This window comes from Sinocyclocheilus anshuiensis, unplaced genomic scaffold (genome assembly GCF_001515605.1).
Source record: "Sinocyclocheilus anshuiensis isolate Anshui unplaced genomic scaffold, SAMN03320099.WGS_v1.1 scaffold487, whole genome shotgun sequence".
Classification (NCBI taxonomy): Eukaryota; Metazoa; Chordata; class Actinopteri; order Cypriniformes; family Cyprinidae; genus Sinocyclocheilus; species Sinocyclocheilus anshuiensis.
The window spans coordinates 2,351,580-2,362,272 of NW_015548240.1; the positions used below are offsets into that span (position 1 = coordinate 2,351,580).

At 37.0% G+C, this 10,693-nt stretch overlaps 3 protein-coding genes across 3 annotated transcripts in view; 2 read left to right on the forward strand and 1 right to left on the reverse strand.

Moving 5' to 3' along the window:
• The first annotated feature begins 394 nt into the window (after positions 1-394).
• Positions 395-2,480, forward strand: LOC107654998 (glycine N-acyltransferase-like protein). Its single transcript, XM_016442381.1, has 6 exons — positions 395-528; positions 560-649; positions 849-965; positions 1,068-1,176; positions 1,275-1,401; positions 1,965-2,480. Exons 2-6 carry the CDS (start codon positions 575-577, stop codon positions 2,359-2,361), a joined length of 825 nt encoding a protein of 274 aa, XP_016297867.1. The 5' UTR covers positions 395-528; positions 560-574; the 3' UTR covers positions 2,362-2,480.
• Positions 2,481-2,581: 101 nt separating this feature from the next.
• LOC107654997 (mitochondrial genome maintenance exonuclease 1-like) lies at positions 2,582-4,918 on the reverse strand. Its single transcript, XM_016442380.1, has 4 exons — positions 4,161-4,918; positions 3,861-4,083; positions 3,607-3,739; positions 2,582-2,762 (listed from the first exon to the last, which is right to left on the reverse strand). The coding sequence occupies exons 1-4, from the start codon at positions 4,696-4,698 to the stop codon at positions 2,631-2,633; spliced, it is 1,026 nt and encodes a 341-aa protein (XP_016297866.1). The 5' UTR covers positions 4,699-4,918; the 3' UTR covers positions 2,582-2,630.
• A 403-nt stretch (positions 4,919-5,321) lies between these two features.
• The window catches only part of snx5 (sorting nexin 5), an 8,454-nt gene continuing 3,082 nt past the window's right edge, over positions 5,322-10,693 (forward strand). The window contains exons 1-12 of the mRNA XM_016442376.1: positions 5,322-5,472; positions 6,112-6,216; positions 6,369-6,479; positions 6,646-6,767; positions 6,876-6,999; positions 7,471-7,566; positions 7,678-7,783; positions 7,890-7,965; positions 8,928-8,967; positions 9,048-9,134; positions 9,479-9,638; positions 9,903-9,988. Of these exons, the coding sequence (XP_016297862.1) occupies positions 5,437-5,472; positions 6,112-6,216; positions 6,369-6,479; positions 6,646-6,767; positions 6,876-6,999; positions 7,471-7,566; positions 7,678-7,783; positions 7,890-7,965; positions 8,928-8,967; positions 9,048-9,134; positions 9,479-9,638; positions 9,903-9,988 (1,149 nt within the window). The 5' untranslated portion in view covers positions 5,322-5,436. The remainder of the gene's footprint in view (positions 5,473-6,111; positions 6,217-6,368; positions 6,480-6,645; positions 6,768-6,875; positions 7,000-7,470; positions 7,567-7,677; positions 7,784-7,889; positions 7,966-8,927; positions 8,968-9,047; positions 9,135-9,478; positions 9,639-9,902; positions 9,989-10,693) is intronic.

Genomic DNA, 10,693 nt, shown 5'->3' on the forward strand with positions numbered 1-10,693 from the left:
GATGCACCTGTATGTATATATATATATATATATATATGTGTGTTTGTGTGTGTATTTCTTCTAAAATGAGCAGTTTTATCCTATGTGTGGGTTCAGTACTTTCACTTTAAGTAAATAGGTTGTTTTCATTGCCATTAAAGTGAAATAACTGAACATAAATATATGAGCCTGAGAAAAATGCTAATTTTAGAAGAAATTTTCGAACGGTACTTGAGGCTTCTGCATCTGAACTCTTCGTATTATAACTTTTATCTGCAGAATATTTACTTTGACGTTAAAAAAAAAAAACTTTTCTGGTGTCTCTCATTTACAGATGTTTTAATCATATACCTATTTTAAATAAATATTGCTTAAAGAGTAAATAAATAAAGGTCCCGGAAACGATTCTTCTTGGGGGCGCTACATTCCAGACGTACAGACTATAGGAATGAATGCATGAGGACTTCAACTTGAACTGTTACATAACCTAACCCGCAATCCCTGCCTACCTTTCTACGTACTGGGTCTGTTCTTAAGTGCCTTTTACAAGCACCGCCAGCAAACAGTAGACACGCTGCTGGCGGGACACCTCGCAATGCGTCAGCTGACTACAGAGGATCTGAAGACCCTGGAAGTAGATCTTAAAAACTACTTTCCACAGTCGCTGCAGGTTTGAAAGCGTTTATTGAGCTAATAAAGCAGCTCACTTTGCAATGGTCATGTTTGTTCCTGTTAAAATTCATAGATTGATCTACACGCTAATTAACTGTCACTGATAGCAGTAAGTCATTATTTGTGGCGCTTTAATGTTCTGTAGGCGTTTTCCCAAACATTTAATACATGGTCTTTTTTCTGTCCTGAATATACAGGTATATGGATTTATTGTCCAACTCAACAGGAATGTACAGAGAGCTGATCCTGTTAGTGTGCTTGTTGACCAGTGGCCAGAGTTCAGAGTTTTACTTATTAAACCAGAATTCCGTGAGGTAGGCTATCAGGAATATTGCGAAATATAAATGCTTAGTTGAATGTTTCACAGTGATTTATGAGAGATTCAACAATCCATTCCTTTATTTATTTAATTTTAGAAGGGAGACCTTTTCAAAGACTTGACTGTGTTTTCAAAAAACGATGTCTACCTCAGAGACCTGCTGGCACATTCAGATGTCATTGATTGGAAGATGTTTATTTGCTTGGGTACTTGCATCTCCCTTTTGTCTTTATTTTAACATTAGTATGAATCTCTGAAAATCTTTAAGGCCTCAAACACCTGTTCCTTTTTAAACTGTCTTAAGCCGCTGAGCTTCATCATGAGAAGATGCTGGAAGCCGTGGCAATAAACAGAGGTGTACCTATGAAGAAAGAAGCTGTGTGCTACATGTTGGTTCTTCGAGATCCATCAAAACTCTTACACGTTGATAGGTGAAGTATATGAACTGTAATCATTAACGTCACACTTCAGACACCATTTTATGACAGGTCATAGTTTAAGCCATGCTACATTGCAGTAATATGTCACTGACTACAAGCACTGTAACTGAAACTTGTAAATGGCTGTTTAGTTGTCATCATCATTGTATTTACCTTTTAACCCCCTGGTGGTCTTTTTATGTCTTTTACATTTTGAATTTTTTGCTGTGCTTGTTGTCTGAAAAAACAATAGTGGACATAACTACATAATGGTAAATGGTTTTAAAAATAACCAATTTTTGGGGTACAGTCTACAAAAAAAGCCACGATAAAGTAGTCTTTGATAATGCAAAACCTAATAAAATTGCATCTGAAAATACTCTAAGCAACCAGACAATATTTTTAAATATTTGTATTATGTAGAAATAAATTGCACATAATTTAGAGGTGAATATTGTCTAATACTATGAAATATTCTCAAAATACTAAATATGTAAGAAAATGCAGTACATTCATTTCATTAAAAAAAAGTTGTTTATTTGATTGTTTTGACTTTTTTTTTCTTTTCCCCACAGTTCATCACTGAAGTTGTCTTCTCTCAATGAGTCTCATGTTGAGCTAGTCAACCGTAGCTGGAAGTTTGGCTGTGAAGACAGCAAACTAATGATTAAGAATATGATTTTGAACTTCCCCTCTTGTTGTGTCCTGGACTCAGATGATCAGCCGGTAGCATGGATTTTAACTTATGCTTCCTGTGCACTGGGAATGCTGTACACACTTCCAGAACACAGAGGAAAAGGCTATGCAAAAGCACTGGTCACCATTATGTCAAAGAGACTCCACTCTCAGGGTTATCCAGTGTACTGTTTTATAGAGGAAGAGAACCATTTATCCTACAGCCTCTTCACAAGCCTGGGTTTCACAGAAGAACCGGATTATAGGGCAGCCTGGTTCGTCTTTAATGATTTTTAATTGGGTCCCATCAGAGCAGCCAATCACAGTTGTTTAGCTTCTGTCTGAGATGCTATATAGAGTTATGTACAATCGTTTCTTTTTTTTTTTTTACTTTTAAAAACGTCCACAAGGCCACCATCAACAACAAAAATAATTGATTAATTAAAAAAAATCCATGAATAAAATGTGTAAAACAACTGTTTATTTTTTGTATCAAATATAAAATATTTAGTTGAGCAACACATTGTGTAGCATCAGCTAGATTTGTTATACTAGTTAAAGGCATCTTATTTTTCTGCATATTCTTCTAGTCGAAGCAGCCATTTCTCCCAGAATGGCATAATCTGCTCTGAGTTCAGGAAGTGAGCATGTGCGGGTGATCCATCTTTGTAGGCCACCACAATTAAGCCGTTTTCTACCTGTACATAAATTACATAAGATGGAAGACTTCAATGAAGAATACATGTATGCATTTAGCAGATGCTTTTATCCAAAGCAACCTACAAAAGAGGAACAAAAGCAATTTGTCAAGCAGCTAATAATAATCATAATATAGAATGACTGGTGTATTTGGCAGGTAGATTAGGAAGCAAGCTAGAGAAGAAAAGAAAACTCCAACAATCCATTTGTAATACCTAGTATTACAATCCATCACAGAAGATCCGTACACAAATGGTCAGACAAAAATGTATCCACCAGATATTAACACGTGACCACTTATAAACGGCCCAGCCATTTCATGGCTATACACATTACCATTCAAAAATTTGGGGTCGGTAAGATTTAAAAATACAGTAAATGTGTCAAATATTATTACAATTTTAAAGAACTATATTTATTGTAATATATTTTTGAAATGTCATTTAGTCTTGTGATAGCAAAGCTGAATTTTCAGCAGCCATTACTCCAGTCTTCAGTGTCACATGATCCTTCAGAAATCATTCTAATATGCTGATTTGGTGCCCAATAAACATTTCTAATTATTATTAAAACTGAAAACAGTTGTGCTGCTTCATATTTCTGTGGAAACTGGGATAGATTTTTTTTTTCAGGACTCTTTGATAAACAATTTTCAAAAGGACTGTGTTTATTATTATTTCATAACATTAGAAATGTATTTTCTTTAACATTTGATCAATTTAATGCATACTTGCTGAATAAAAGTATTAATTTCTCTTACTGACCCTAAACATTTGTACAGTAGTTTTTGTATAGACTTCGGATCTTAATACCAGGTGTAAAATGTGTTGTAGTGATGTTTACCTGGTAGTTGTAGTTGTGGTCACTGTTCAAAGCTCCTATGTACGCAGCTACTTGTAATGGATTGTCGTAAGTGTGGCGAAGGAAGGGCTTAGGCTTCTCTGAGGTCTTCCAGTCAATGACACACAGTGAACCTCTGTATGAAAATTCAACATGACCATGATGTGTGTGTGTGTGTGTGTGTATACACACATTCATAGGCTATACATTCAAAAAAAAAGTGCATGGTGATTATAAATTAACAAAATGAATCTCACCTATATTCAGCAACGCAATCTACAATGCCAAGGTACCGTAATGCAGAATGATGCACAACACTCTCAATAGCTCTCGCTCCTGTTATATCGTTCAACACATTAGATACACTCTCTATATGTCCGGACACCTCTGCTGGACACTCATGGTCCTCCTTAGAAGAGGTTTCCTGTGTGAAAGTGTCCTCAATGGCAGCATGGAACAGCTTTCCTAGTCTGAAAATATCTAAAACATCACACAGATGAATTAGAAGGTGTTATTCTTTTAAAAAAGCAATAATGAAAAAAAATGTATATTCTTACTCAAGCTGTATTCTCGAAACCCTTCCTCTCCGAGTTCAGCAATCATCCTTCTCTTCCACCTTTCCAGGTAAAAGGCTTGGTCAGGCGGCATGGTCTTCTGAAGGATTCGGGTCACACTGGGTATAGATGTCTTATTAGAGTCTCTCTTAAATGCTATACGAGCCAAAGGTCCCGGCACATACTCCGACTGACCCGACTGACCCTTGGCATCATTTAACAGTGGATGCAGGTTTTTAGGTACTTTGGGATGTTGTGAAGGCGGTCTGGATGATCTTTTTATAGGTCCGTACAGCTGACAGTCCTCATCCTCGATGCTTTCAGGAGTCTGGGAGCTGGTTTTTGACGACAACACCTCTCGCACCAGAGATGAGTACCGCTCTGTGTCCACTGTGCTGTTCTGACTGACCTTTTTGCGTGCTCGCCATTGACAGCTGGTTGAAAAGTTATCCACACGCGAGAACTGACCAGAGGGGAAGCCCATTGATCTCACACACTTGCATTGTATAACCAGCTTCAATACTTGCATTGTGATCGCCATACGTGATGTTCTTATCCCGTTTCTGTAGTAATTGTTGCGGCTATCTGCGCATGCTTTGGAAAACGGACAGATCAATCAAAATAAATAAACGTTTTATAAAAAAAAGTTTTGGAGTGGATTAGCCATCGTGAGGTTGTTGCATTCCGGTGTTTCAAATGGAGCGCAATTTGAACTGGATCTACTGGGGGAATTATGGGAATTGTAGTTCGAACTGCATCGAAAGTAGGTTTAACACGTTACCATAAAACACCATTTCCCACAATGCAACTTTTTGGTATAGACTTTAAAAATATCCTAGATTTTTATTGACAGCCAACACATAAGATATGTATAAATATGTATATAGGCTCACATTTCCAAATAAAACAATTGTATTGAAATCACTCGAAGCTTTTCAACACGTTACTACCACCTGGTGGTCAAAACGTTAAGCAACTGTACACAACAGCTTCTCAAACGTCATAACATATTGTTAATATAGTCGTTAACTACTTTTACAGATTTGCAAACTAGGTATGTAATAAGATTTTCTCTCTTTTCACGGGGTTTTGTCAACAATTCAACCAATTTAAGTTTTAAAGACTTTTATTTTGACGTGCTGCCAGAAAAATATTCGAGCCGGATGTGAACAGTGACAGGCGAAAGTGGCGAGTGAAAAGCAGCGAGCTGTTGAAAAGTTAAAAGTACAGTTTAATGTACAACCCAGAGACGATAAAATAAGCGAAAGATTTTCTGAACATGACATCTATCTCAGAGGACAGTGACAAGGAGAAGGTAAGTGCTGTCACATCTCTCTAGTGTAAAGATAAAGCATATTATTTGATGTTTTAAGCAGGTTGCATACTAACCGCCCAGCTCTGTTTGCACTTTATAGTGAGTAATCGTACGATTGTCACACTCACTCATAGCATTAACTCTTTACTAGCTGTTCCTCAATAATAACTACAAAACCGTTTTAAAATAGTCGTCGTATCTATCTGTCTGTCTGTCTGTCTGTCTAACAATAATTATATTGTTTTAGCTAGTTGCCAGTGTAGTTATACTGTAGTGATATTGGCCAATACGTTAGTTGTATTAGTTTTGTAGTTGTATTGTACTTGGTATTCTCTTTTCTGCAGAAATGATTTGAGGAAATTTCTCTTTTTCTGAACTCTTTTCCAAACTACTGTTACGGTGTGTGGGATAGGTGACTGAATAAGTTTTCTTTGCTAACATGGTTTTTGAACAGAGTTCGTGAGTTTATAAGCATAGACAGCAGAATAAAATATTTTAGCATTTTTTTCCACCGAGACTGTTCAAAAGACGGACTCTACATGACATGACTAACGTTATAGTTCTCAGTCTTTGTTTGAAGCTCTCTTCTTGATTTGTCACAAGATGATTAAGTTTTCAACAAATCATGTTTTTATATAGGTGCGCTCTGTGTCAGTCGACTTGAACAACGATGCATCTCTCGTAATTGATATCCCTGATGCACTCTGTGAACGTGACAAAGTCAAATTTACCGTCCACACCAAGGTGAGACAACAGATCATATTTATAATCATTCAAATAAGTCAGTTACTTGCACACATTCATGTATTTCACAGTGTAACTTACCGTGATCTGTAGTAGTGGAGGACAGTATATCTTTGACTCATGGTGTCGATTTGCTCTTCACTTCCTCTCAGACCACGCTTAGTTCCTTTCAGAAGCCGGAATTTTCTGTGCCACGACAGCATGAAGAATTCATCTGGCTTCATGACACAATCGTGGAGACTGAGGAATATGCTGGCCTCATTGTAAGTTAAAATCCATATTCATATTGTCTAGATTTATGAAAGCTCATCATCAGCAACAGGCATTCTGTCGGCCAACATGAAAACCACAAAGTTTCTCTACTGACCATCAGTCTGCATTGTAGACTGTTGGAATAGCTAAATGTCTTGCATTTACCATATTCCTTAGATTCCTCCTGCCCCACCAAAACCTGACTTTGAGGGTCCCCGGGAGAAGATGCATAAATTGGGAGAGGGGGAATCGAGCATGACAAAGGAGGAATATGCCAAAATGAAGCAGGAACTTGAGGCGTGAGTTTAATTCTAAATTATATTTTTATATTTTTACTATTTTTTTGCACATCCTTGTGGCATTACTGACATTTAAAAGTATATATTTAAAACATTGTATCCTTTCAGGGAATATCTTGCTGTTTTTAAGAAGACTGTGCAGGTTCATGAAGTTTTTCTTCAGAGACTCTCCTCCCACCCCATCTTCAGAAAGGACAGAAACTTCCAGATATTCCTGGAATACGACCAGGATGTGAGTCTTCCATTTTGTCTTGGCCAGTCCTATTCTTCCCAGACCAGGAAACAGAGAGACAGTGAGAGGGACTGTTGGCACTGCTTATTTCCTGCGACGCTGCAATGTTGGCAGTTTATACACAAATGGAGAGAGAGAGAGCGGAGGATGAGTGCAGAAGATATAGAGGGAGGAGATGAGAGGATATTACTCTGAGGGCCACTTCTTGCTTAGTTCAGTGCAAAAACGGTCTCTGACTGGACAACTGTTTTTGCTGATATAAATATATATACATATAGGAAAAAGTCTCTTTAAACTCAGCCAAAACCCATAAGTCTTGTATTGCACTAAGTGTCAGTTATACTGATAACAAAGACAAGTGACCTCCTTGGATCTCAGGCAGTGGCGATAAAGAGTGCGCACTATGGTTCTGCCTTCTGATCGGTTCATATTGTGCTTGACTCTGTAATCCTCTTCTCATTTGTTGTTTAGCTCAGCGTGAGGAGGAAAAATGCCAAGGAAATGTTTGGAGGGTTCTTTAAGAACATGGTAAAGAGTGCTGATGAGGTCCTCATCTCAGGAGTCAAGGTCAGTATGCCAATCAACTCTCTGTGGGTGTGTTTTTATTGATATCAACACAAGGCAGCAGTGTTCTGTCTCATGTCATGATATGTCCGTTTTTTAACTTTCTTTTTGCAGGAGGTTGATGAGTTTTTTGAACAGGAGAAGACTTTTCTGTTGGATTATTCCAGTAAAATCAAAGATGCCTCTGCTAAGGCTGAGAAAATGACGCGTTCACACAAAAGTGAGACCATTTCATCCAAATGAATCAACTGGCTACAAGTATTTTGGCTTTTTGTTAATGCTAAGAGACATTCTTATTCACAAAAAGATTGTCTTTCTTTTCTAAGATGTTGCTGATGATTATAACCACATTTCTGGGGCTCTGAACAGCACTGCTGCAGACAACAACACTGCCTTTAAAAAGTGAGAAATATATTATATTTCATATTGTTTGCAGTAAAAACACCATTTAGCGAAGGACAGTAATAAATGTATGATTCGTTAAAGGGCATACTTAATTGATAGGCAAGTGAAACAAGCTCCTTAGTGTAGTTAGTAGTTGTTAACAGTCAGTACTGTTATACACTGTCTGGCCAAAAAACGTTGGCAATAATAAAGAGTCAAGGATCTGATTATTATTGCAGTGATTAATATGTTTCTGGCATGTTGTATGTTTGGCAACAATTCTTTTAACCCTAACTGATGCAGTGTGTAGCTTTTTATTTCTCAATCAACCATGTTGGAAGACGTACCCATGTCCATATTACAGGATGACAATGTCTAGATTCATTGGGCACAAATTGTGAAATAGGGGTTCTGTGAGCATGAGGAATCATTTTCACGTATGAATTGGCAATCACTGAAAGTTTTTGGGATGTGCTGATGACTCTTGATGGAAATAATGTTGTGATGCATAACGTTGTCAAAACAATACCACAACAAAAGCATAGTATTACCAAATCTGAAGGTCAAATGAAATCTTTCACAATTTGAACCTGGTGAATCTTGACATTATCATCATGGAATATGTACACGGGTACATCTTCCAACTTGATAGTTTGAGAAATAAAAAGCTACACACTGCATCAGTTAGGATTAAAAGAATTGTTGCCAAACATACAACATGCCAGAAACATATTAATCACATATTTGCTTATTTACATCTAGACGGTGACTTTTTTTTGCAGTGTATGTGTATTTTTTAATGTCTTTTATGGCTCAATGATGAACAATTAAAACATAAAAAATATAAAAAAATTTATATATATATATATATATTTAAATATATATAAATCGACACATTTAAACATGTAAGTCAGAAAAATTTCAAACAACAGTAATTTTAAACAACAGTTTTTTTACTAAATCTTTTTTTCTCCTTCCAGGCACTTAGAAAAATATGCTGAAGTGTTTGAAAAGCTTAGAGTGAGTATCTGTATAGGATCTATCTTACCAACCTAATTTTTATTTACTTTCATAGGACCATAAGTGTGTGTGTTTTGCAGAAATTGGAGGACAGGGTGGCATCAGATCAGGAGCTCAAGCTGACAGAATTGTTGAGATACTACACAAGGGACATCCAGGCTGCCAAGGTGACACCTTCCTGTTTGTGTTATTTCAGTTGTGTAACACTACATTGGTTACAAGCACTGGATTGTATAATTCAACCAAATGTATTAGATTTTATATTTTATAGTTATTTCCAGAATGGGGTCATTGTAGAGTGGAAAATTCACATTTTTGCCCACCTTGAATTCCCCGGTTTTACCAGCTGCCTAGATTTTTTTACCAGTCAATGAAACGTACATTATTTTCAAGTGCACATGACTGGTTCTAACAGCAACAAAATTTTGAACACCCTGGGTCATTGTTCACTAACAGTCGATTTATCCTGATTATAGGTTGAGCAATAACACATTCCTTTTCCTTCCATCAGGACCTGTTGTATAGACGTGCACGGGCACTTGCAGATAACGAGAACTCCAATAAAGCTCTTGACAAGGCTCGTCTGAAGGGTAAGGACATCGCACAGGCTGAGGAAAACCAGAAGCAGTGTCTGCAGAAGTTTGACAAGCTCTCCGAGTCTGGCAAGAAAGGTGTTGTACAATCAAAACTTAATTTTATTTAACTGTCTAATAACCTTGATGAATTACTCTGATGATCTGAGTTTATAGTATATGAAGAGTTAAGATGGTGATTATAGATCTGGGCTGGTAGTCAAAAGATTGTAGGTTTAAATCCTGCAAGGAGCTATCTGTGAACTATTACCATTGTGCCTGGTAAGACGGTCAATTACAAAGAAATGTTGAAAAAATCATCAAAGTGGTTTAATTATCAGTTTTGATTTCTTGTGTTTGTAGAGCTCACCAGCTTCAAGGCGAGGCGTGTAGTAGCCTTCCGTAAGAACTTGATCGAGATGACTGAGCTGGAAATAAAACATGCCAAGGTGAGGAGGTTGAAGTGTTGTGTGTATCATTACATGTTTACTCGACAGTGTTCAGGTTCTCATGGAAAACCTGGTAATATGAGAGAATTTTAAAAATGTGCTTTCCAGGACTGGAAATGTCTATATTTAAATTTCTGTATTGAATATAAACTTGCGTTCAATAGATTGGGGTCAATAAGATTCTCTTTTAAAAGGAATTAATAGTGCAATGGTGCTATATATCGGCGTGCTGCCCACAAGGCTATCAGTGCCTACATATAGCGCCGTTGCACTACGGGTGTCCCGTGTTCGAATCCCGGCCTGTGGACCCTCTCTGTTTTATCCCACTTTGCTTCCTGTCATTACTATTGTCCTGTCAGAATAAAGGCAAAAATGCCAAAAATCAAATCTAAAAAAAATAGATCCTGGACCACAAAACCAGTCTTAAGTAGCACGGGTATATTTGTAGCAATAGCCAAAAATATATTGTATGGGTCAAAATTCTAGATTTTTCTTTTATGCCAAAAAGTCATTAGGATATTAAGTAAAGATCATGTTCCATGAAGATATTTTTTAAATTTCCTACCATAAATATATAAAAACTTACATTTTGATAAGTATTATGCATTGCTAAGGACTTCATTTGGACAACTTTAAAGGTGATTTTCTCAATATTTTGATTTTCCGAAAAAATTGACCCTTATGACTGGTTTTGTGGTCCAGGGT

Coding starts and splice junctions, on each gene's coding strand:
- LOC107654997 (XM_016442380.1), bottom strand. CDS start 4,698: ATGGCGATCACAATGCAAGTATTGAAGCTGGTTATACAATGCAAGTGT. Junction 4,084..4,160: donor GTTTCGAGAATACAGCTTGA/GTAAGAATATAC, acceptor GTGATGTTTTAG/ATATTTTCAGACTAGGAAAG. Junction 2,763..3,606: donor ACCACAACTACAACTACCAG/GTAAACATCACT, acceptor ATTTATGTACAG/GTAGAAAACGGCTTAATTGT.
- LOC107654998 (XM_016442381.1), top strand. CDS start 575: ATGCGTCAGCTGACTACAGAGGATCTGAAGACCCTGGAAGTAGATCTT. Junction 650..848: donor ACTTTCCACAGTCGCTGCAG/GTTTGAAAGCGT, acceptor CTGAATATACAG/GTATATGGATTTATTGTCCA. Junction 1,402..1,964: donor AAACTCTTACACGTTGATAG/GTGAAGTATATG, acceptor TTTTCCCCACAG/TTCATCACTGAAGTTGTCTT.